At 49.3% G+C, this 25,004-nt stretch overlaps 6 protein-coding genes across 6 annotated transcripts; 4 read left to right on the top strand and 2 right to left on the bottom strand.

Annotated features, from left to right (window-relative positions):
- Positions 1-2,905: 2,905 nt before the first annotated feature.
- On the bottom strand, positions 2,906-3,929 carry EDB93DRAFT_1334518 (uncharacterized protein; the record flags this gene model as incomplete). The annotated part of the gene is made up of 7 exons (XM_041455281.1): positions 3,814-3,929; positions 3,688-3,759; positions 3,551-3,637; positions 3,263-3,496; positions 3,164-3,214; positions 2,971-3,105; positions 2,906-2,935 (listed from the first exon to the last, which is right to left on the bottom strand). The coding sequence occupies exons 1-7, from the start codon at positions 3,889-3,891 to the stop codon at positions 2,906-2,908; spliced, it is 687 nt and encodes a 228-aa protein (XP_041312306.1). The 5' UTR covers positions 3,892-3,929.
- An 853-nt stretch (positions 3,930-4,782) lies between these two features.
- Positions 4,783-5,738, top strand: EDB93DRAFT_553678 (uncharacterized protein). The gene is made up of 3 exons (XM_041456700.1): positions 4,783-5,018; positions 5,069-5,293; positions 5,348-5,738. The coding sequence occupies exons 1-3, from the start codon at positions 4,959-4,961 to the stop codon at positions 5,675-5,677; spliced, it is 615 nt and encodes a 204-aa protein (XP_041312305.1). The 5' UTR covers positions 4,783-4,958; the 3' UTR covers positions 5,678-5,738.
- EDB93DRAFT_1118948 (glycoside hydrolase family 31 protein) lies at positions 5,689-9,295 on the top strand. The gene is made up of 9 exons (XM_041448438.1): positions 5,689-6,482; positions 6,536-7,161; positions 7,234-7,503; positions 7,563-7,664; positions 7,723-7,779; positions 7,859-7,922; positions 7,981-8,224; positions 8,279-8,420; positions 8,491-9,295. Exons 1-9 carry the CDS (start codon positions 5,696-5,698, stop codon positions 9,064-9,066), a joined length of 2,868 nt encoding a protein of 955 aa, XP_041312304.1. The 5' UTR covers positions 5,689-5,695; the 3' UTR covers positions 9,067-9,295.
- Positions 9,296-10,780: 1,485 nt separating this feature from the next.
- On the top strand, positions 10,781-11,284 carry EDB93DRAFT_1118945 (uncharacterized protein). Its single transcript, XM_041448437.1, has one exon. It carries the CDS (start codon positions 10,818-10,820, stop codon positions 11,004-11,006), a length of 189 nt encoding a protein of 62 aa, XP_041312303.1. The 5' UTR covers positions 10,781-10,817; the 3' UTR covers positions 11,007-11,284.
- Positions 11,285-11,835: 551 nt separating this feature from the next.
- Positions 11,836-15,357, bottom strand: EDB93DRAFT_1076408 (uncharacterized protein; the record flags this gene model as incomplete). The annotated part of the gene is made up of 8 exons (XM_041445232.1): positions 11,836-12,813; positions 13,165-13,293; positions 13,339-13,745; positions 13,803-14,289; positions 14,341-14,592; positions 14,652-14,800; positions 14,969-15,066; positions 15,188-15,357. The coding sequence occupies 8 exons, from the start codon at positions 15,355-15,357 to the stop codon at positions 11,836-11,838; spliced, it is 2,670 nt and encodes an 889-aa protein (XP_041312302.1).
- A 5,732-nt stretch (positions 15,358-21,089) lies between these two features.
- On the top strand, positions 21,090-23,062 carry EDB93DRAFT_1118932 (peptidase S8/S53 domain-containing protein). Its single transcript, XM_041448436.1, has 5 exons — positions 21,090-21,320; positions 21,375-21,815; positions 21,871-22,430; positions 22,470-22,504; positions 22,622-23,062. The coding sequence occupies exons 2-5, from the start codon at positions 21,381-21,383 to the stop codon at positions 23,026-23,028; spliced, it is 1,437 nt and encodes a 478-aa protein (XP_041312301.1). The 5' UTR covers positions 21,090-21,320; positions 21,375-21,380; the 3' UTR covers positions 23,029-23,062.
- The last annotated feature ends 1,942 nt before the right edge of the window (positions 23,063-25,004 follow it).

Here is a 25,004-nt window from a genome sequence, read left to right as displayed (position 1 = left end):
TCCGATGAGAACGAGACTGACCAAACCGCTCCGGAGTGTCCCTGCAAAGGCTTACCCAGTGGCTGTCCCGTCGCTGTATCCCACAGTCGCACAGTCTTATCCTCCGAACCAGACACGATGCAAGTACCATCCGGTGAGAACGAGACTGAAAAAACTCCTTCAGTGTGCCCTCGCAAGGGCTCACCCAATGGCTGTCCAGTTGCTGCATCCCACAACCGCACGGTGTTATCCTCCGAACCAGATGCGATGCGAGTACCATCCGGGGAGAACGAGACTGAGTAAACCCAGTTAGTGTGCCCCTGCAAGGGCCCGCCTAACGGCTGTCCTGTCCATGCATCCCACAGCCGCACAGTGTTATCGTACGAGTCAGACGCGATGCGAGTACCGTCCGGTGAGAACGAGACTGACCGAACCCAATCAGTGTGCCCCTCCAAGGGCTCCCCCAGTGGCTGTCCTGTTGTCGCATCCCACAGCCGCACAGTGTTATCGTACGAACCAGACGCGATGCGAGTACCATCCGGGGAGAACGAGACTGAAAAAACTCTTCCGGTGTGCCCCTTCAAAGGCTCACCCAATGGCTGTCCTGTCGCTGTATCCCACAACCGCACGGTCTCATCCCCAGAACCAGATGCGATGCGAGTACCATCCGAGGAGAACGAGACTGAGTAAACGAAGTCGGTGTGCCCCTGCAAGGGCTCACCCAATGGCTGTCCTGTCCATGCATCCCACAGTCGCACAGTCTTATCCTCCGAACCAGACACAATGCGAGTCCCATCCGGTGAGAACGAGACTGACAAAACCATTCCAGTGTGCCCACTGATTACGGTCTGGGCAACCGTCCAATTCAAATCACGGCCGGATGCTAGACGAAGGTTGTTTGGAAACCTTGAAGTGAAATTGGTAGATACGGTGGAGCTGATGGGTGAGAATGGCAGTGCTGATAAATACAGATGTGGTGTGCTGTGCAAAATCATGCCACCAAATACTTGAATGAATCTTTGTACATCCATCGTGGTGGTCCGCAGATCTTCGTATCCAGAACGGCCCTGTGTTTATTGATGAGCCGTACGTTCGACACTTCCTCGTAGGTATGTACTCACCTTCAGCCACTTGGCAACGAGTGGAAGCACAGTGATTGCACTGCTGATTCCATTGAGAAGTCCGAGTGCCTCAATCCAGAACAGCAGTCTCTCGTCGTCGAAGAATGATCTGATCGTCTTTGCAAGTTCATTGTCGAAGTCCGTTTTTAGAACATGCGTAGCCCAATGTCGACAGGAATACGACAGATGGAGGGGAATGGATGTTTTGACTCGTTGAGACAGTCCGGCGTCTTCGCGATTAGGGAGGTAGGATGACTTTAAATCACACATGTTGAAGCGGAGGCCATGTTCCATCACTCGAAGTGATGCCAACGCTAAGTCTTGGTGTTGCGTCTTTGTGATCTCAACGAAAAAGTCACCGCTGAATGATCTGTCTGTGAGGAATTCTTGGAAGGATGCGTGAAGGGGTCTGATGGGGAAACCTAAGTCCGTTGTGCCGCTGAGGAGGGATCCCATATGTCGTACGATGTCCAGTTTATGATGTTTGTTGTGGTTTGGAAAACAGTCCCGCATGGCCTTGAGGGAATCGAACGGGAGAGGTTCAGCCGTGTTGAGTATTTGTCCCATCACGGAACGAAACCCTGCTAGTGCGTCCTGGTACTCGACATCGTCATACTCATGTCGTGGCCAGATTTCAGCCAAAATAAGCCGATACATATCATACAGCTTGTTTGAGAATTTCCCAGGATTGCGGTTCACGACAGTTTCAAAGCGAGAAGTTGGGTCTACGCCAGGAAGGTCTTCCATGATGTATTCGCATGCAAGACGTGCCCACTCGAAAAGTCCATCGGCTTTCGCGGCGAGTTTTGCATACTCTTTCTCCCCAAAATGCGACGGTCCTTGTAGCTTATCAGATACAAATGTGCAGATGTCGCGTTCGGCCACTGCTGCTGGAATCTCGTCCATGGATAACCGTAGAATATGTGGAACGTCGTGAAATGCATCTTCGATGTCATGAAGTGGGCGAGAGGTAAGGAGAATGCGAAAGTTGGATGGGAGTTCTGTGATTTTGGGAAGACCTTTATTCTGAAGTTTCCCAGCGAGTATGCGGAGAAGGTCCCGTCGGGTCTCCACTCCGCCACTCTCGTCCAACGCCTCGATCACGATCAAAACAGGTCCCACGCTCGATCTAGAGAATGTCTTCAGTGGTCCCATGAGAAGTTTCTCCCATTGCTGGAAAATATCCCTTGAGTTCTTAAGTGACGCGGAATTTTTGACTGCATCCGCCAATGATCGTCTCATCTCTGGATCACGATCAGCTAAGTCACGAGCGATCGTGGAGAACACTTTTTCGTGGTGTTTCTCGGCTTCTTGGGCTCTGTCAAAGCAGAAACACGAACCAAGCACTCCCATGTCGCTGAACCATTTGGAAATTGTGTGAGCGATAGCTGATTTGCCCGTGCCTGCAGGGCCAGATAGCCACAGCACATGCTGAGCAGCATTTCCACTGCCGTTGATCCAATCAGTGATCTGGGAGAGAATCTCCGTTCGCGTGCCTGGTAGGCACTGTTTCATTGTATTTAGTCCCACTCCCTTTGCATAAGCTATATCCCCGAGATCCAGGGTATCGCCTGAAACGTCATGAATGAATGTGAAGACAGAAGGGTGTCAGAATTCTTACCCGTACGTTGGACGAAGATAGCTATGTCTCGATCCACTTGATCCCGAAATTGTTGCATGAGTCCATCTAAAGTGTCACTGTATCGCTCAACGATGAGATCGGTTTCCGAGAGAACAGATTTCCCAAGTCTCTTCCCTATGATAATAACATGAGATTTATGCACGAAGTGCGATAGCTTGGCGACTCACAAAAGCTCTTTGTTTCGGAGTACTCCCTGATGAAACGGGCACATTCAAGAGTCTGCTGAACGATCTTTCCAACGATATCGCGCATCGAATCAATTTTGCCAAGTGTGTCGTCTTGGGTCATGAAGCGGTAAACTTCAGCCAATTTCTCGAGAAGACGGCAAACTGATTGGTCGCGCTCTGCTTGAGCGATGATAGTCTACATAAAATTAAGACTTGTGAGCAGGAGACAGAACTCTAGTAGAATTCGAACGTACTTTGGATGCAGCAGACAGGACCCCCAACACCATTTTTACATACGGATGTACCTACAGAACTTCATTAGTTCGCGTTCTATGAACGAGAATGTCCCATACATCCGCAATCTTCTCAAGGACAACGTCGAGAATCTTTAGGGGTTGAAGATATGTCGTCTCAAAATCATCCATGGCAGTGAGGCCTGCCTGGGCATTGCTGGCTGCGGATGCTACAGAAGTTGCATGTTCCCCGAGTAGCTTCATGCTTTCTGTACCCTCACGGGCACCCTGAAGTTCAGCATTAATTAATTGGTGATGAGGACCTTCCTCCACACCAGAAGGGGCCGCCTGAACCTACGCGGCCACCGAAATTTAGAGAGGGAACGACAAATTATCGCACGAAGATACCTGTAAAGCATGTACTGACTGGGAAGCGCCTCCAAATTCGACGTTCTGGACCACAATGGGTTGGTTGCGTTTTCGCTTGAAGGGTTTCTGCACAATATCAGCTGTATTAAGGACAATCCGCATTCGCGTCTACGCACAGGAAGTTTTTTTGTTAACCCATTTTTCAATTTCCGCAGGGACTGAAGGACTCCTCTAACAGCTTCGGAGCTCTAGACGAAAAATTCACGAGGGCCACCAGCAATGGATTACAAGAAACCACGTACCTGGCTTTCACCAACATCTAAATTTGCTTGGCTGGATTCGTTAGCTTCTGGAGAATCGAGCCTATGGTCTTCGCCCATCGCAAGTGGTCGTAGATTTAGATCAGTATGAGAGAAACGGGTGGAATATACAACTGTGAGAAGGGAATGGGCTTCGGATCCTTCAATTGGCAGTGTCAGTATCCTTGGCAGGCCTCAGGGTCAGGGAGCATAGCCAACACAACACATTTACTTCAAGCGCCACACAACCCCCGTCGGTTTATACGGTCGGCTTATACGGCTGGGTTATTGTGTGCGCGTCGCAGAGCAAGATAATAACAATAAAGCATCGAGAGAGCCGGTCTACTCCAGAGTCAGATTGTACAGCAATTATCAATACCTTCAGATAGATATTAGGCCTGCCACCTAGCATCGTCAAAATTGGCCCATAGCCTGCCGCATTCTCATTTGGTGGCATGGCATTCCAGCTGTTATATTGAACTTCGAGCATACGACAAGACCAATGCATAGGATGAGACGAGGATGCCGATGTGACTTAAAAGAGCTGTTTCGCCGCCGCCGCAAACTTGGACGCCAATGCATCACGTGACGCCACACTGCCACAGCTGGCAGTGTATTACGTTGCAACTTGCAACCACCATCTCTCGACTTTGTTTTATACCCCAGCACTTTTCGTGCCAGTCTCTATCCCGACTTTCATTATTCATAAATTACTTAAGAGTAATCCAAATTCAATATGTTTTGTGGAAAATTTTAATTGATATGCTGAAGCCTGCGCACGTCTCACCAGCTTAATCTTGCTCTGATCCATCATTCATGTAGGATTCACTTACAGTCCCGGAGAGTCCTAGTGGAAATACACCAATGACCTCAGATACTCAAAAGGTGTGTCATGATGCAAGCTTTGAGTTACTGCCGCCCTTGCCATTAACAGACTCATCGATGGGTTGATAAGTGTTTACGCGTTTCCAAGCTTTCGCTGTTACCCCTTTGACAGGAGAATATCAGGTTTTCGTGGCACGAAAATTCAATGTTTTCCTGTCAAAGTGCTGTGGAGAGCGGACAACCATTGTCGTTTGTGACCTTAGTGGCTAGTCGGCACATGCACAACTCAATGCTTGTGGACGGATGGCAAGGGTAGTATAAATATGCGAAACGTCGTCAGGCTCCTCCCAAGATCTCACTGCCAACCCGTCTATAATTCAATGGTGAGCATCGACCTTCCCTAGTGTTCTCTCTTCGCTGACGCGTTATTTAGCCTAAATCTACCATACTCTCAGACACGAGTCTGCACTTTGGTCTCTATGAGGACGATTGTGTCGAGTCGTATGCCACCAAACCAGAAGTCGAGCACACACTCACTGCTTTCGGAGAGCTCTCCCTCAGCCAAGAAGAAATTCTTGGCTTCCCTCCAAGCGATATTCGTCGCCGTAATCAATTGCGTTTGAAGGCGAGGCGTAAAAGTGCCCAGTACAGTCCACAGGTCTGCGTCGTGTTTGCATAGACAGTTGTACTCTCATTGACAGTTACACGACAGATTCCAGAAGAGAAATCCTGGGACCCATTGACGTTTTCCCAAATTTCGACTCCTCTAACGCCCACTGAGTTTTTCAATAGATTTAGACACACCGTGCGACGCGCTTATCAGCGCGCGCAGGCAGAAGGTGCTGAGGCCGAAACCCAATCTCGTACAGCTGACTCAGGAAAGTCAACCCCTAGTGACTCGAGTGCTTCACATGATTACCAACCGGGGCAGTCGGTGATAGTAAATGATTTTTCTTCTGTTTCTGAAGTTCGTGAACTGGTCAAGGAATGGAGGAAACCGCCTTTGAGACCTGGAATTCCGAAGTGGGATGTCGATGATTGAGTGTAGTTGCAATTCTATATGCTGTATATATATCGACTGAATATCGACGCAATCCATGTTGTTTTACATAATCGACTAACCTCTCTTTTGGAATTAAGTTCGTTTTTGACCAAGACAATGCGGTCCCCAGGGAGGCTCCTACTGCTACTTCTCCTCCCAACAGCCCTTGCCTTCAAACCATCCGACTTCAAAACATGCTCCCAGTCCGGTTTTTGTCGCAGGGGACGCGCCCTCGCAGAACGCTCCCAAGAATCCTCATCATCATGGCGTTCCCCATACTCAATCGAACCTCCACAGCTTAACCCTCATCAACCAGGGTTCACCACAAACGTTCACTCGTCCATATATCCCAACGTTAAATTTGTGCTTGATGTTATTATACACGAGGACGGCATTGTGCGCGTGCGAATGGACGAAGAGGACGGACTGAGGAAACGATATAACGAAGCTGCTCAGTGGGCGCTCGTTGGAGAACCTTTGTTGAGTGATGATGTCCTCTGGACGCTTGACGGGAAAAAAGCTAAGGCTGTTTATGGATTGAAGAAGGATATGGAGCTCGTCGTCGACTTTAACCCTCTCAAAATCACGCTTTTCCGCAGTGGTGTGGAGCAGGTCGTATTGAATGGGCGCGGCTTACTGCACATGGAACATTTCAGGACAAAGGAGCATTCTAAACTAGCTGAACATATTGAAGGCGAAGGACAATCCGTTCTCCAAGTCAACCCTGCAGCATGGTTCGAAGGTGACACCCAAGACGCCTTTTGGGACGAAACCTTTTCCACATGGACAGACACAAAACCCAAAGGTACGTCTTACCCTCACCACCAACACTGAGACTACAATGCCCAACGCCCACAGGCCCCGAATCTCTCTCCCTCGACATAACCTTCCCGAACCATGCCCACGTATACGGAATCCCCCAGCATGCCACGAACCTTTCCCTCCCAAGCACAACAGGCCCCACCGCAAGATACACAGACCCCTTCCGTCTCTACAACGCAGACGTCTTCGAATATCTCTCAGACTCGCCGACTTCTCTCTACGGCTCGATCCCACTCATGCACGCGCATTCTGCAAGGTCGACGGTGGCCGTTTTCAATGCTATTGCGTCAGAAACATGGATTGATATTGCTCATGTGAGAAAAGGCGTAGAAACGCACTGGATATCTGAGTCCGGGATTCTAGACGTATTCCTACTCCCAGGCCCAACACCCACCGACACTTTCACGCAGTACGCGCGCCTAACAGGAACTGCGCCCCTCCCAGCCCACTGGTCACTCGGCTATCACCAGTGCCGCTGGAACTACGTCAGTTCAGACGACGTGCGCGGTGTGCAGAATAGGTTTGACGAGGAGGATTTCCCGGTTGATGTCTTTTGGTTGGATATCGAGTATGCAGAGGATCATAAGTATTTCATGTGGAATAAGAAGACGTTCCCGGATCCGGTGGAGATGACGAAGGATGTAGAGGCTGTTGAACGGAAGGTTTGTTTTGTTTTGTTCATTCATTCTTCTATCTGTTGTCGTGTGTCTCGCGCTCACGCATATATACACCAGATGGTAATCATTGTCGACCCTCACTTAAAACGGTCAAATGACTACCCAGTATACAAACGGGCATCCGAACTAGGAGTTCTTGTTAAACCCAAGAGTGGCGAGGGCGAATACGAAGGATGGTGTTGGCCTGGCTCTAGCTCGTGGATCGACTTTTTCCATCCTGGTTCTTGGGACTTTTGGATCTCGCTGTTCAAGACGAAGACTATTGATGATCAGTGGAGTTGGATAGAAAGCACAGATAATGTCGGTATTTGGAACGATATGAATGAAGTACGTTTTCTTTGATGTTGGACCAGCTTACTTATTTATTGGCGATCACGAAATGCCAGCCGTCAGTGTTTAACGGACCAGAAATCACGATGCCGAAAGATAACGTCCATTACGGTGGTTGGGAGCATAGAGACGTGCATAACATCAACGGAATGCTTTTCGTACGTCCCCATCTTCTTTCTGAGCCTGTCAGTCAGGCTTATCACAGATTCCCTACAGGCAAATCACACATTCCAAGCAGCAGAAGCACGCACGAACCCCGCACGACGCCCATTCGTCCTCACCCGCGCCTTCTACGCCGGTTCTCAGCGTTTTGGTGCGATGTGGACGGGCGACTAATCTTGGTACATGGGAGCATATGGCTGTGGGCATTAAGATGGTGCTTGCAAATGGGCTTGGGGGGATGCCTTTTGCTGGGTGTAAGTTCTTTCTCTTCCTCTCCATCCCCCTTGTTTATAACCATCCACTTGCTCACAGCCGATGTTGGCGGCTTTTTCGGAAACCCCGAACCAGAAATGTTAGTGCGCTGGTACGTAGTGGGCGCATTTTCGCCCTTCTTCCGCGCACACGCGCATATCGACACGAAGCGCCGAGAACCTTACCTTCTTGAGGAGCCTTACAAGAGTTTAGTGAGGGATATTTTGAGGTTGAGGTATTCGATGCTTCCCGTGTGGTATACTGCGTTCAGGGAGACGAGTAAGAGTGGGGTTCCCATCCTCCGGTACGTTTTTTTCCTCGGTCGGACGATGTGGGTGATGTATGCGTGAATGCGCAGGCCTCAATACATGATGTTCCCCGGGGACGAAGCTGGGTTTGGGGTTGATGACCAGTATTATGTTGGGTCGTCGGGGTTACTTGTTAAACCTGTGACGGAGAAGGGGGTGAAGGAGGTTTCTGTGTATATTGCTGAGGATCAGGTTCGTTCGCTTGCTCTTACTTTCATTTTTTTTTTTACACATTCCGACACTTGTAAACCCAACCGTCTAGGTCTACTACGACTACTTCACCAACCAAGCCCACCGTCCAAAAAACCGACACATCACGCTCTCCGCGAACCTCGACCAAATCCCCCTCCTCATCCGCGGAGGCTCCATAATTCCCACACGCGAACGCCCGCGTCGTTCCTCACCACTGATGAAACACGACCCGTTCACACTCCGCGTCGCGCTTGATACTTCTGGAAATGCACGTGGGGAGCTGTATCTCGATGATGGCGAGACGTATGGGTATGGAAGGGGGGATATTGTTTGGCGTAAGTTCGGTGCGGAGAGTACGAAAAGAACGGGGAAAGGGATCGGGACAGTGCGCATCTCGTCTGTTGATCTTGCCGCAAGAACGGCAGTGGGTGCGTACGAGCCTACCAACGAGTTCTCGCGCAGTGTGGGGGATGTGAGAGTGGAGAAGTTGGTCGTTCTTGGACTTGGGAAGAAGCCTTTGAGTGTTGTTTTGGATGGCGGGAGAGAGCTTGAGTGGGAGTTCACGTCCAAGGGTGGGGTATTAGTTGTTAAAGATCCTGCGGTGCGCGTGGTGGATGATTGGGCTGTCGTCGTGAAGTTGGAGTAAGTGATACCATGCTAATGTTGTTTAGTTCACTTGTGCTTTTTGGCGTGGATATCTAAGTTTTGATTAAATGGGGCACCTTGAGGCTTGTTTCGAAATGACATCGTGAGGCATATCACTTTCGCTTGGATTGTAGGAATGAAAACACAGATGGTTTACACTATGAATCTTTTGATACGGACATATAATTTTCATCATACGAGGGAGGTTTGTCAGAAGATGCTTCGCTAAGGTTGAACATGGGGGCTGATGCTTTTCGGACAATTCCGACGTCGAAAACAGAATCGCCTCAAAACTCAACTTTGAACGTCCACCACAGGAAGTGCGGCCAGACGCCTTGTCTCCACCACAACTCTACACAAGACAAGATTATTAAACCTCATCGTGGCCAATATTGATACTAAAGACACAAGACACCTCCCGTAATTCTGCCTCGTCTGCAACACTCGGAGGCTGGGCTCAAATTCACCCCACTCGCAGTTGGTTCCGCCGTTGTCAGCGAGAATATTAGTACTGTTGCCGTTGAGCATGTCAATTTTCCTTTTGTTCTCGTCACCATCACCCATATCAACATTCCATGAAGCGAGCAAGGTGAATTTACACGAAATACCTTCGTTCAAGGTCGACGACAAAACAAACATCCTATTTCATGTCAATGATCCAATGCACATATGCCAAAATCACCAGGGTCAACAGTCCTAATGCAAGCCTGACGTTGTCTTCTCTCATCAAACCTGGATGCGAATGCACACCAAACGCAAGACTTCCAGGTCCTTATCGAGACAGCATGCGAAACACCAAACGCACCCGGAAGCTTTTGCCTCACCCGCCGTCCGCTTATAAGACGGATTACGTTGTTCCTACCCCTTCTGCGCAGTATATGGAGTATAGGAAGGACGCGAACGACCCCGCTGAGCCAACAGGTTCAACACCTGTTACTAGGTATACCCTGACCCCGCACGAAGCATCGAACGAATGTAAGCTGTAGTGTGTCCGTTTTCTGCTTCCTTACCAACACATGCGAGGCAGTAAGACCCTCGTCGCAGCTCAGTAGAAGAGTCAAGCGCAGTGAGTGGTTGAGGATACGCAAATTGACCTTGAGCTGGATGTGAAGTCTGACGAGCGCGTGGCTCATTTTGGTATACGCGGACGTGCAACTATGGTATTTCCAGTGAGGAGCAAGGCATTATCAGGTCTGGGGCGGGATCCCCTTTTTCTCAACGATTCCCCTGAGGTGACCAAGCTTTATTGACCACAAGAGACACGTCAGAGCAAGCCGGACCTCCTCGACGAGATCTACAAGATTGCACAAACAGATCCGGATGTGCGGGGGCACGTTCTGGAGCTGGTTTGGTTCCGCAAGTTCAAAGAAACATCCACGTCCAACATCCGAATCGCATAAGGACTGAAGGACGCCGAACGGGCGAAACAGGGCAGCCGTGTCCTGCACATCATCATATTCAGAAAGCTTATCCCAATGACGACGCTTTCCGGCAAGGAGTTACTTGCTGCATGGTGGCAAGTTGTGAAGTGTAGGTGTTTTTCCCCTTCTCCTGTTCTGTATCATTCATCTACTACTGGACAGGCATCGTGCTCTCTGGAAAGAAGGCGTGCTTTATCGGGATGTCAGCCCTAGCAATCTCATGGGGTACCGCTTACGTGGTCAATTCATAGCCGTTCTCAACGACTACGACTTATCAATGTTTAAACGTGATGGTCCCAGTGGCCTCGAGCGCACAGGAACGGTACGATTCATGGCGGCAAAACTTCTCACGCCAGAAGCCATGGCAGGCAAGGTTGAGCACATATATGCGCACGATGCTGAATCGTTCATCTGGGTCCTCACGTGGATCTGTCTTCGGTATGAAGGTGGTAACCTCCTCAGCAAGAACAGATCACTAGAAGGATGGCTTAAATCGGATGCTACTCGATGTAGGGAGTAAAAGAACGACTTTAGGTCATCGACGACTTGTACCATGTGTCCATCAGGATCGCATGTAGTGTCCTGGGACGTTGTAAAGAAGTGCTTTGAGGCGATCCACTCGCTTTATCCACCATCGGGGTACCGCAAACTGGGCGATCAATCGGCGTTCGGGTTATTGCTTGAGGGACCTATGCTAGAGCCTGTCTGCCAAGTAGGGCAGGTATACTTGTAGTTGAGGCAGCGTACCTCCGGAATTATTATGAGGCGTTACAAACCACTTTGTAGAATGAACATTCAATCACAAGCAACAAGCGGAATCGTAATGCCTGACAGATGAGAGTTCAACGTTTCAACGTTCAACGTGCATCAATGCATATGCGTGTATGCAGGAGATTCTGAACGTTTCTTTGGAATAGTCGGTGTCCAGGGACAATAGTTGCCTGTCAACTTCATTCCTGGAGAGACAGAATAAAAAATTACGACCAATTGGTCGCCAGCGAGGAAGAGTACTGTGACGGCGGGTGAGAAGCGATAGGCTTTCAGGGTCAAGACGAGGACACAATTATGAATGATGAAAGTAATGTCCCTGTGAATTCACGTTTGCGTATCCAGTCATCTGTTTTCAAAGGTCAACATCTTAAACCTCAGCAGTGATTGTCGTCGACAGGAATTTGTTTTTTCACTCGTATTGATTTTCTACAGAACCCTTTCCACTATGATAAGATGATGCAGAATGAAGTGGGGAATAATGTGTGTACAGAAAGCATAACCTGAAACAAAATTATCTCGAAACAGTAAATTCAATTCGATATCGGGGAGGGAAGCAACCGCCTGCCAAATCTCAACACTCAATCCAGAGGCACCAAAAAACTCGCCAGCGCCCAGCCCACTTCTCCCCTGACTTTCACGTCTCTGCATCCTCCCTCCGCGTCATTAAGCTCCCGAACCAGTAACAAACAATCCTCCCCGTCATCCACATATAAAGGTAAATCTGGATGCGTGCTGGGGTGCCCATACTCCCTGAGCACATCAAACGTATCTCCAGATCGCAACTCAAAGAACGGTAAACCCCGATACGATACGCCGGCAGGTGGAATACACATGTGTATTGCAGCGCATTGGTAGAGCGCGCGTAGCCCTTGCAAGTCCGTGGTGCGTCGAGTAGGGGTATGCGGTGATTGAGTTCGAGTTGGGGTAGGCGGCATTTGGTATGCAGGCAGCGCATTATCTATGGTATAATAACTTGGTGCAAGTGAGCTCGGAGCCCCGAGGCTCTTGACGGAACTCGATCGTGTCCTGTGGTGTGACGGACGGAATGTATCTGTGATCTTACTCTTTAGGCTCGGTCGTCTCTGTTGGCCACGCCCCCGGTCTCTGTCGTTGTCTTCCTGCTCCTCGTCGAACGTGGCAAATGATGACGGGCTTGGTGGGGGATCAAGTCCAAAGGGTATATTGCTGAGTATCGGCCCGGGCAGACTCTTCATTCGTGTGGGCTTGAGGCGCGGTGGGGAGACACTAGACTGTGATGGCAGCTGTGGGGCAGAAGGCATAGGTGGTACATCCTCGATCCCCCTCCCAATACTCGCACCAGGACTAGGAATATTCTTGTATGACTTTCCCGACTTCCCAGATTTACCAGAACGCAGTGACTCATCGGAGGGTTTGCGGATGATAGGACCAGTAGGGATATTGTTTGTACTCCCACTGCGCCGTCGACCAGTGATATCATGAGAGTTGGGGTGCGAGTGTGATGCGCGCGACGCCGGATTAAACGAGGAAGATGATTGTGAGCTGCGGTGGTCATAGGAATTCTGAGAACTGCGAGGCTCGTAAGAACTTTGCGAGTTACGGGGGTCGTAGGAATTCTGTGAGCTACGAAGATCATTTGATCGGTAGAGTGTGTCGTATGATCCAGAACCATACGAATGACGTGCGTCATACTCCTTCTCCCGCGCATACTTCGTTTCATCCCTCTTAGACCGACCCTCAAATGACTCCTTGGCCACATATCGGGCATCATATGACCCCTGGTGTTGATGTTGCTGTTGTCTTGGACGTGTAGGTGATACCTGCGAATCGAGAGGGCCAAGCGCGGGAGTAAGGTTTGCTGATTTTGCACCTTGCTGTGGTGGAGTACGATGTTGCACATGCTGCGGTATTTGGTACGGTGGGATCACAGGACGTAGCCGCTCCATCTTTTTAGGCGGATTGACAATCGCTAATGACCCAAGCACGCCCAATACATCACCCCATCGCTCACGCCAGACACGAACTGTCTCGCCTCCACCCGCTGGTCGGTCCGCATGCTCCATATTGTCTCTTGTTGCTCCCGCACCTTCAGCCTCAGGAACCTCCCCCTCCACCTGCAGCGCATCCCACAACTCTCCCCACCGCTCCATTACGACTCTCCAAAATGCTTCCATAGCCTTGGCTAAGTCTAGCACCACTCCATCAATCCCACGCTCCAGCAGCTTTACATACACGGGCAACTCCAGCGCAAGTTGCCCCCGCAACGCAACGTAGCTCTGGCTTGCCTGTAGCAGTGCCTCTGGCGGGCGGTTCTTGCGTGTAATTGGGAGGTGCAGAAGGTGCATATGCAGCGGCTGCAGAGTGTGTAGTGCACTAAGAAGCTTGAGTGGCGCAATCGATGTGCCTTTGAGGGATTGGAGAGAGGGGAGGATGCGTGCGTGTAGTTCGTGCTCGAGTTCTTGTACGAGTTCGACTAGTCCGGTACAGAGTGAGAGGAATGCGTCGAAGGCTTCACTTTGGCCGGTCCCTAATGTATCCAGTGAAGAAGGGAGAGTGTGATTCAAACTGGAATTGTTCTGGGATAGTTCAGAGCTGACGGTGACGCCAATGACGCCTGAAAATGCCCATCCCCATTTAACAAGCGCCCCAAACAGTGTATGGAGAGTGCGGGCATAGTTAAATGCGTCCCGAGCGAGATGGGAGAGGGTAGTGATATGCGACTTGAGCCTACTTTCGAGGGATACAAGGAGGGCAGCTTCGGTATTTTCGAAGTCGGGTTCTATTTCTGAAACGTGGATGGAGCCCTTTTGTTTCAAGGATGACTTAGTAGACGGTGTGCGCAGAGAACGCATGCGCGAGACGGAGGCGTTTACAACACCAACCTTGGGGATGCCGATGGATCCTGCACTACCTGCTCCAGGGCCGTCTTTAGCATGTCCGGACCCGAGAACCTCTCTGACGACTTCTACCCGCCTTCGTCCCTCATTCACAGCGCGAGCTACTTCTTCCACCTTCCGTTTCGCCTCTCTCAATTTATCGAGCCCTTCAGTTCCCTCCCTCAGTTTCCCGAAGGCCTCGCCTATGCTCTCTGAAGTTACGATAACGAGCGGCTCTGGAGTAGCACTGATCACGGCGCCGAGCAGCAAACCGTACTTCAGCAATCTCTGAACCGGCTTGATTAACAAACTCGGTAGGTCCCAAGCATGCGTGTGCGCCTCGACAAGTTCTTTGCTTTCCTTGAGCCACCGCGAGAATTGAGGCGTGAGCTGTGGTGGTGTACTGAGGGCGTCAAGGTGTGCGAGGGCGCGAGGGTGTGCGGTGATGTAAGTCATGTATGGGGGCGCAAAGAGGGGTACCTGGATAACGTTAAGCATCATTGTGAAGTCGCACTTAATATCTAGAGGGACTAACTCACCACCTCCAGGAAGATTTCGCCTACGCCCTTGCCTCCTTCTTCGATTGCTATCTCGAGCTTTGACACGAGCATGTTAGAAAGAACAGCGAGTTCAGAAATGTTGCGGAAAATGATACGTGTATCAGCGACAGAGAGTGGGGGCTCGCCCACTGAGCGTAAAAGCTGTGTCGGAGCCTTGGAATCGGTCAGATGGCCTACAGAATTACTGGTTAGCAATTTATATAATGATAGAGTCATGGAAGGACCTATTTGCGTAAATGTGGGTACATTCAATTGGATAGAAGGCACGCTGAACTGTATCGCCGGTGGGCAAAGACCCGAGACGGATACGTCAGACGTGGAGATGGTGCTGACTGTGCGTGAAGACAAGGATGAGCATGTACCTGAGCTTGATTTAGTGGATTCGGAACTTGAGCTAGACCCAGGGTTCGAAATTTCTGAGCCCTGAGACTGGGCGTGCACATGAGAAACCGAATGGCGGAGGGTGGCCTAGGATGTGATTAGAATAATTTTCAAAGAAATTTAAAAAGTAGGACTCACCAGACGCCAACCTCATATACACATCCCTGATAAGTGCCAAATCACTTGCATAGGCACGTTCAGAGGTCAGAAGTTCCAGCAGAGCATGTTGGCGCTTTGTGATGGCTGGTGCGGGGATAGGAGGGGGTGTGGTGGATGCTTCCTCTGAGCGTTGTTGACTTGACATCGCGCTCCGATCCTCTGACAGCTCAAGACGGTTATCAGTTCGTGGTCTTGATTTGATAGGTAGGGAGAGGGGTAGAGTGGAAGGAGGGAGGGGGAGTTCCTTGTCTTTAGGGAAACGAGTAGATTGCATAAGAGTATGAGCTGATTCCATGGTAGGAGTATGGCCGGCGTTAGGTGTATCAGCACCGACGGAATCGGTATAAGCAGCGACGGGTCCGGTATAGGTTGTGTATAGGGCAGTAGGGAGGGTATCACTAACGGGGTGCTCTGTTTCCCTTTCTCTATCGAATTCGTCCTCGAATTCGTCAACAACACCAAGTACGGAGTTGAGATCGGGAGTAGAGCCGAGAGCCTCTAGGAGTTGTGAAAGAGATGAAAAGCTAGGAGTGCGGAGGACGGGAACCATCTCTGACTCTGGCGCTAATTGGAGTGTTGGCAACATCTGTGACCGTGTGGCAGGAGTCGCTGTGATAGAATGTGATGATGCAAGGTTTAATCCAAACGTTGGTTCTAGCTGTGATTGCTGTAGATCTAGACCTTCTAGCTCTCTTGATCGTCGTCTAGCTTCTTCCACTATCATAGAATTACGACCTGGTCGAAGTGCTGATCTTGGTGGTAGCACAGGTAGCGTAGTGCTAGACTTCTCAGGTGGTGGTCGCGGTTTCGATGTTTGTTGTAGTAGCTGCTGGTTATTAATGAATCCGTGCCCGTTGCGTCCGCTAGCCTCGAGGTTCTCAAAATCTAAATGTTCCACCTCTGAACGTGCAATGTCCGTCATTCTAATTGAGTTGCCAGCTGGCCTTGAGGCAGTCGTAAATCCGTTTTAAACGTTAACTTATTACTGTTTCGCCACGCTGCCTGGACTGCCTGTTACTCTCGTGTTTCCACTGAATTTATGCCATCAACGTTAGCATCAACCAACACCAAGAGTGAAGGCGCTTGGGCGCTTGACTTGCCTATCTCGGCCAGCCTTCTTCGTGCGTCCTTGGTGTGGTTCCCTTGCCAATGATTTCACTATCTTCGTGCCAGAACCATGGTTAAAAAGAAACGGGATACAGTCAGTAATTTCGACTTCCCCGCCGCTCCCTTTTTTCTACCAGTGCCAGCTCACCATTTGAAACTAGGCTTTGCGATGAGCCAAATTTGCTGGACTCCGCGAGTCGTAATTGGCGAGTGCCCCACAGGTTCAGCTGTGACTGCTTTGGTTCAACAGCGTGTCGTTTATCAGGTTTCAAACTCCGGTTACTATGCGTGCAGGCCTAGGCTAGCTGTTCTATTACACCCTATGTGCAGGGACATTCGCACATGAGATAGCCTGCCTCTTACAAGGTCGCCGTGGCAATGTGTTCAAGTTTTTCGAAACCTACACTGGCACACGCAATGATCGCCGTGGGCAGGCGGCTATATTATTAATATGTACCTCGGTCCTCGTTGCTCTAGGCGGTCCACCTATGGATATAGGGATTCAAAACACAACCTAACGGAACGTCCAGGGCTGGCCATTTCGCCTTCAACGATGTTACTAACTTCCCCGACCTTCAAAGCACTTCGATTGACATTCCTCGCCACCCACACCAAAATCCTCGAGAACACAGATGGGCCCGAGGACTCAGCTCAACTGCGGCATGCCATTTACAGTTTTCTATCTATGACATCTTTTAATGGGCACACTGCATGCTCTTATCGTCTTAAGCTTATTGCCTGACTCCTTAAAGTCCATAGTGGTTCCTTCCCGCATACAGACATCTTTAACCAACTCGTTCAGTAACTCCTTGCCACGCACTTGTCAGTCAACAACATTCTTTTTTTTTGTCACTAGCCTCTGCGCAAATGGTCTGAACAGTTGTCACCATCTCTATGTGCTTCCACCCTTTAACCCCTCACACATTTCCACTTCTTTCTGTCTTCCGCCATTTGTCTTTCATTACTTGCCCTTGTAGTATGCCACTATACTTATTGCTCATTTGCACATATCGCTGCTAGTTAAAATTTGTCTGCACGGTCGAGAATAGCTGGCTCGGCCGTGGATGGTGCTGTTGGAACGGGCACGGACTGCGAGGGAAACTAAGGCTAAACCTCTATAGCGGGAAACTACCTATCAAGGGTCGACTACGACAACACAGCCTACATAGGACTACCGACTATGAGCCACGACTTCCGGCGCGCCCGAGGACTTGCAGGCTGCGTCAGGCCACCCTGGTGCACTGTTATGGATTACGTTGCTTTTCAGGTTTGATACATGTACTTGAGTTGTAAATTCCATTAAACTAACGCTTATATCCATTAGTATCTCTAAGTGATCTCAGTGACTTCTCTCCCCCTCAATTTAATTTTCGGCTAAAGGTTGATCGCATTGCTCTAGGGGGTTATTGAAACGAGTGTGTCGTGATTATGTACATTATAGGGGAAAACCAGGACTGCATCCTCCTCAATCCTACATTCGAGGGTCTTGAATATTGCATTACATACAGGAGGTAGGGGTCGTCGCTACAGGCATCTCAACGGTTCACTCCAATCTGACGAGTTGCTTTCATGTGCCACTGCGTCATGAAGCGGTTCGCATCGTTTGGTTGTGAGGATGTAAATCATTTCTCACCTGTATTTCCAAGGATCCCGCTCACTTTCGAAATGACGAGCCACTTTCTTGCGATGAGATTGTATCAGCTATAGCATGAAAATATTTGCCACACCGACGAGGCCCGTTCTAAGTCGCACGCGAGAACTGGCTGAATTTGATGGATGCCTAAAGTTTCTAGTAGAGGTGTGCCTCCAGCCTGGCAGCATACTGCAAGGGTATGAAAACTCACATGGCCCACAATGCTCGTAAGAAATTCGTCGAGCTTGACATTCATTCTCGAATCTCAAGTACAGATACACTGGATACTCCGGAGTTAAGCGTCCAGTAGACGGCGAAATAGCCCTTGATTGGTCAATTATCTTTAAGCCACTAGAAGAACTTGCACACTAAAAAATGCGTGAGCACGAGAAGCCCATGCGTCAGCGGCGTGTTCTCGCTGAGTCAAAACACCTGCTTTGGACTCAAACCCCTGAGTCCCGCCTAAAGTCACGCCCTCCCGGTGTACAATTCCAGGCGTGAGTGAAAGAAGTTTGTTCTCTACGAATGGACTCTTCGACGATTATGCAGAAAATGCTACGAGTGTTTTGCCCTTCGATACGGCGTTTACCGTCCACGTTCCCAGAATACAAGAATCCGGTGCCAGGCGGAAGTAAAAGACGTTTGTTATCTATAAGATCCGGGTGTGTCCCTGGACAATTGCGCGTAAGACGCTGTCGCCGAGTGTTCTGTCTTCTGATTAAATGGTTATGGATATGGACACCGGCTGAATCCTAGGAGAGTTGAATATAAGACTGCATACCACGGGCAACTTGAAAGCGACTTGTTGTCGATACAGATGCCGTGTTACTTGTAGGAACGATCGCGGGTCCACGTCCATGACGGAAAGAGCAAATTTCCATGATGTAGATCCACGCCAGCCCACGGAGCCAATTGTCGGATAAGTATATCAACAGGAGGTGCGCCTAGCAGAGCGATTAAAGTACTTTGACTCGGGAAATTTGGTCACAAGGCGCGAGACCTTCGGATCGCAAGATCGCAAAAGAAAAAAAGTCTTTCACACCTAAAAAGTAGGGCAGAAGGTTTTAAATTAGCGGTAAAGGACATGAGACTGGGCACCATGCACGCGATTGTGGTCATCCGCGGAATTTTGTGTGATGCACAAGTGTGGAGTATATTTTTCGTTGACACAAGTGGTCAAATGTATAAATTGAACCTTCTCTGAAGCTAATCTGGAAGAAAAAGAGTCTCAGGGTTCTACAAATGCCTGATGATTAGATCGCAAACTCTAATATTTGTTACGCAGCAGGAGCGTCACAAGACGAATTCCCTTTGGATGTATCATGTGTGTCAGACCAATCAAAGCTTACCGGTTACCTGACAGACCGTTGTGTCCAAAACTGTTTGCTTTACCATAACAATCTGTCGGATGATACATCAGATGTCGCATCATGCGAAGCTCAGAATCGCACACACGGAAAGTTGCACAGGCGGCCAGTGAAGGTATCTATCCTTGTTAAAAGCTAAGCGCTAATCAAGCGCTAATTGATAAGACCATATGTGAACATAGACGCTGTCTGTCGCGCTGGGCCGCACACTGGCATAACTTTAAATCGATCGTGACCTTGGTCGGAGGTTAAAGTCAACCCTCTACTATTATTGCGGGCCAATAAAAATCAACTGTCTGATATACATAGTACCGTGAGCTCGGCTGAATATTCGCTGCCGCTGCCTCGGTATCTCTGAGTCTAAACTGGCCGTTGCGAATTGATAGGAAAGTCGGTGACAGGTATGTAGTATAAAACAAGACTCGGCCAGTTTAGACTCAGATACGGAGGTAGCAGCAGCGAATATTCCGCCGAGCTCACGGTACTATATCAGACAGTTGATTTCTATTGGCCCGCAATAATAGTAGAAGGTTACCCAGCTCGGAAGGTCACGATCAATTTTTTTAGACGCTCAGGAGCGCTCAGGACGAAATAAACTGAAATGACCTGTCAAGTAAGGTTTGTGCGCTGTGCCTGGCATGGAGATTGAAACATGAGACTTGCTGGCACTGTGCCGCCCAGTACACTCGCGCGTGATAACTCACTGCATCGACAATGTCATAAATCAACGTAACTCATCCTTAAGGACTCGTCGGTTCTCTGACTAGTAATATATCGTAAGTGACTTATGGTTATACAATGCAGATGTCACTCACAAATTTTTCAGGAAGCTACCTAGGAGTCAGCATCGTCATGCCTGGAGCAGTCGTTCAGATCACCTTCTATACTGAGCCCCTTGTACAGACAACCCCGATAATCATTTGATGCGAAGCACAAAGGAATTAGGCATCTTTACCCAACCCCACCCCCCCTTTTTTTTTGGCAATATACATGATTGCTTGATGTGACTAACTTCCGAGTCAATGAAATACGGCACGCTCTAAGCTCGTTATGTGTTAATGGCTCATGATTGCAACACCGGTGCGAGTATCTGCCACAACGTGGACTCGGGGAATAGTGATAGGCTTTAATAATTCTACTGTGCTTCTCGTGTAGGATGCTCTGCTATACGAGATCCGAAGAACAATGCATTTCTAGTGGTCCAGAAATCGAGCCGGATATGTAGTCTGACGATTCACGAAGGGTTAGTTAGTTAGTTAGTGGGTTTATTCGAAGACCCAACCCGTCAATACAGTGCATAGTATTTCTTTCGTTTGGTTTAAATTTTGCTCGCCTCCTTCGACATGATTACTATCGTACAAAGACTTACAAAGTCCTTGTCTATTTAGACGCATACCCACAAATGTCTAGCTGGGCTCACAGCAGCAGGTGCCCTCGCATCGTGAGACGTGGCTCGCATATAGCTGGTCTGCGCCAAGGAACGCAACCTCGCGGCTGGTAGAAAAGGGGCATCAATTTATTTTTCTTCGTTCCAGATGCAGTGGACTGACCATCTGTAACGGAGATACCACCACAACAATATCCATCGCACATTTCGGGCTCCAGATTTCCCATAAGATAGTATACGGAGCTTAGATATCAGTAATGGATCCCCAGCTGCAGCTGTCAATCTATGATCATGAACTTGAAGTCGGGTGTTCTCAGACAGTTGATTTTTATTGGCCCGCAATAATAGTAGAACTTCGGTTGATTTCAACCTCCGACCCAGCTCGGAAGGTCACGATCGATTTAAAGTTATGCCAGTGTGCGGCCCAGCGCGACAGACAGCGTCTATGTTCACATATAGTCTTATCAGTTAGCGCTTAACAAGCATAGATACCTTCACTGGCCGCCGTGCAACTTTCAAGTCGGGATTGACTGGTCCAGGTTCCGAAACCACCGTCGCGTCCTCATGGCTCAACCACATCTGGACCGTCATTCACTTGGAAAAACACAATATAAGTAAGGCCACTGTCTAAGTAGTTGGTCGTCATCCTCACAACTGTTCTCGTTCAGCCCGTCATGTCTTATCGTCTCGCAACTTGGTCATTACTGGCGGCGGCGCTGGCCCCAGCGGTGCTTGCAATCCCACTTTCTATCAATCCTTACAATGATCCCAGTCGGCCGCAACTCAAGGTTGCGCCGTTAATCGCCACTGAGCATCCATATGGAACCGTTAACAACTCGTATATAGTTATTCTTCGCGATGACCTTCCCCAGGATGTCGTGCAGAACCACTTCAACTTCCTCCAGATGGCTCATGCCTCTGACTCGCTCCTCGGTGACGAGTTTGCAAAGGGTGTCCGTCACTTCTATGAAGGACCAGTCAAAGGTTATGCTGGAGAGTTCACTGAGAACGTCATCGACCAGGTACGGCGGATGCCTGAGGTTGAGTTCGTAGAGAAGGACCAGATCGTACATACCACGCGTATCAATACCCAGAAGGACTCACCTTGGGTAAGTTTTTCTACTAAGTGCTGTGGCTTTCAGTGGAGTTGACTCCACATGCAAGGGTCTTGCCCGTATCAGCCACCGCAACAAACTTAGGCCCAGCACCCTCACGAAGTATATCTATGACTCGCAAGGTGGCGAAGGTGTCGACGTCTATGTTATTGACACCGGTATCAATATTGCCCACTCCGAATTTCAGGGTCGCGCTTCCTGGGGCAAGACCTTTCCATCCAGTGAAGTCAATAAAGACGTCCATGGTCATGGTACTCACTGTGCTGGTACCATTGCTTCCCGCAAGTATGGTGTCGCTAAGAAGGCACATGTCATCGCCGTCAAGGTATTAGGTTCCAAGGGCTCTGGCACCGTGTCCGATATTATTGCAGGAGTCGCATGGGCAACTCAGTCAGCTAAAAAGAAGTTTGCAGCTGCTCGCGCCGAGTTTGCCGCCACTGGTAAGACCAAACACAAAGGATCGGTCATAAACATGAGTATTGCCGGCGGAAGATCTCCTGCTGAAGACCTTGCTGTCAACCGCGCTGTTGACGCCGGCCTCCATGTTGCCGTTGCTGCCGGTATATTTCACCAGTTAGTTGTTAAGATCATATCTAATCACAGCATTAGGTAACGACAACAAGGACGCCTGCAAGTACTCGCCCGCAGGAGCCAAAAAGGCTATCACAGTTGGTGCCTCCACAGTCGGCGATAAACGTGCAGACTTCTCCAACCATGGCAGGTGTGTGGATATCTTCGCTCCTGGTACGTGTCTCCATTTGTTGAAAGATCGGCTCCTCATAAGCCCTGTTTTCTCATAGGTGTTGACGTCCTGTCCACGTACATTGGCAGCAAACATGCTACCGCTACCATGTCTGGTACCTCGATGGCTTCTCCCCATACCGCCGGCCTGCTTGCATACCTTTTGTCGATTTACCCCTCTACTACCTTCCACCCTAGCTTGAGCTCGACGCGGCCTCCTGCATTCAACATCGAGCACCCTTATTCTTCATTCTATTATCTATGCCATGCTGCCCTCCCACGCTGGATGACCGACTTCATGCCATCACCACAGTTTGTCGTCAACGAGCCCGACACTAGCGGTCCGGTCGTGATCTCCCCCTTGAAGCTCAAGACGGCTCTTCGCAAGCTCGCATCGTCAAGGAAGCTTACTGGTCTGCCCCCGAAGACAGTGAATTTGCTTATCTTCAACAATGCTACCGCTTAAGCGTGATAAATATATATATATATATAACCAGCGCGTAATTTGCTGTCATATTGCAGGAATGGCATAACTTTACTTGCGTAGTTGCAGTTGTATACTATATATATCTAAATCCATTATACATATATCAAGGACGAGCATTTAGAGTCTGAGATATCTTGAGCTTGAGTGATTTCTCCGGTAATAATAATTATACTGTAGAGATACGAACCCCTCAAGTGCAACAAATTTAGCAGCAAATACAGTGCTGCCTCATCAGCATTTTTGGAAGCAAATTGTGGACTGGTGACAGTTGAATACTATGAATCACTCAAGAGACAGGGGTTGAAGTATACAATGGACACCATCACATTGGTGCACCAGTGCCAGGAGGCAGCCCAAAGGCAAAGGCTCAAAAATGCTCCTGTAAGGATCGCATATCCTGTACACCCCGACTATACCTTCTCAACGAGACATAAGGACACGTGTCCAGTCAGCCACGTGACTCACTGATGCGAAGAAGCACCACGCTTCGCATCCGAGTCACACGGATACATCCTCCTTTCTTACCTTCATCTTTTGTTATCGTCGACAACTAGATCGGTCCTTCACTCACCCTCATACGAAACCCTGGACATTCACAAACCCTTTCTCTCGTTACTTCGTCTCATTTTCACTCTATTGCTCCAAAAACAGTCAAGCCACTATGAAACTTTCGTTATTCCTGTGCACGGCGAGCTACCTAATACCACCTTCATTCAAATATTCTGTACCCTCACTCATTCCCGCAGCTCTACCCTGTCAGGTGCAGTGCCACCTATTTTCTATCTCACAAAAACCTTCAATCTCGTAACAGCAAGGACCCTTACACTCTCGAAACTTAAATACAACCATGTACATTCATTCAACAGAGAGTCCTTTGCCTTCCCACTAGATGCACGCAGTCCGTTCCTCTGAGAAACCTCTACTCTGAATTCCGATCCTCTAGTTATCATATTCTCTCTAACCATCGCGTCAGTTCCACTCCCGACACAAGGGTACAATCCCCGTCGAACTCAGTATCAGCCTTACACTCCTGCAGAGGATCTGAAACCCAAGAGCAGGTGTGCCCTGCTTTGTACGTATTTTCCTCTCACCATATGTTTTACTACTACTACTGACACATCTGACATTGGCAGAATATTCAAGTTGGCTAATTTCATCTTTGTGCACTACTTACATGTTCTCCACGCTTACCCAGTACCACTTGGACACTAATACTGTAGAGATACGACACTAGGTTCGTCACGTGCAGCCCGTGACTATGTCACGCTTAGTGTTACAGGTTCGAATGTCCAGCACTGGGCTTCCCATTAAGTAAGCCTTACTATAGTGGTTTGTTACATGCTGTGCTTACTATTATTAGGCTTAGTTGCAGCAATCCTCAACACCAGCATTAAATGCTGTCCCAAATAACCCAGGACCTTTGGGTATTTGGCATAGGTAAGTAGCTCGGTACTGTCGGCACTGTCTGCCGCCTATTTATGCCTAATGCGTCATCCCGACGCGCCCCGCCATGTGCTAAGCTTCCAAACTAGGTGAGACTCTTTTCTCATGCCCCTTGCCCTTCTCCATCACCACCAACGTTGTCTACCACCTGTTCTAGCCATTGATGCAGGCTTCCTGCGCCCCCAACAGCATCATTCACCACCATCTTACGTGGATCTGTCCGTTGGACCAAGTACAACGGCTCTGGACACCGTCTAGGTGAGTCTTTTCTCGCGCGCCCTTTGCCCTTATCCACCACCACTAACATCGCCTACCACCCATTCTAGCCGTCGACGCAGGCTTCCTGCACCCCCAACAGTGTCTTTCACCACCTCCTACGTGGATCTGCCTGCTGGACCAAGCACAACAGCTCTGGACGCCACCCTCATCTCTCAACAACCATCTACCACCCTTAGCATCGGTGCATGCTTTCTATGCCTCCATAGACCTTGTACCATCACTCTGGACACCAC

The sequence above is a fragment of the Suillus bovinus genome (genome assembly GCF_016758785.1).
Source record: "Suillus bovinus strain UH-Sbo-P2 chromosome Unknown EDB93scaffold_4, whole genome shotgun sequence".
In the NCBI taxonomy this organism is placed as follows: domain Eukaryota; kingdom Fungi; phylum Basidiomycota; class Agaricomycetes; order Boletales; family Suillaceae; genus Suillus; species Suillus bovinus.
This window is presented reverse-complemented; position numbering and strand designations above follow the sequence as displayed.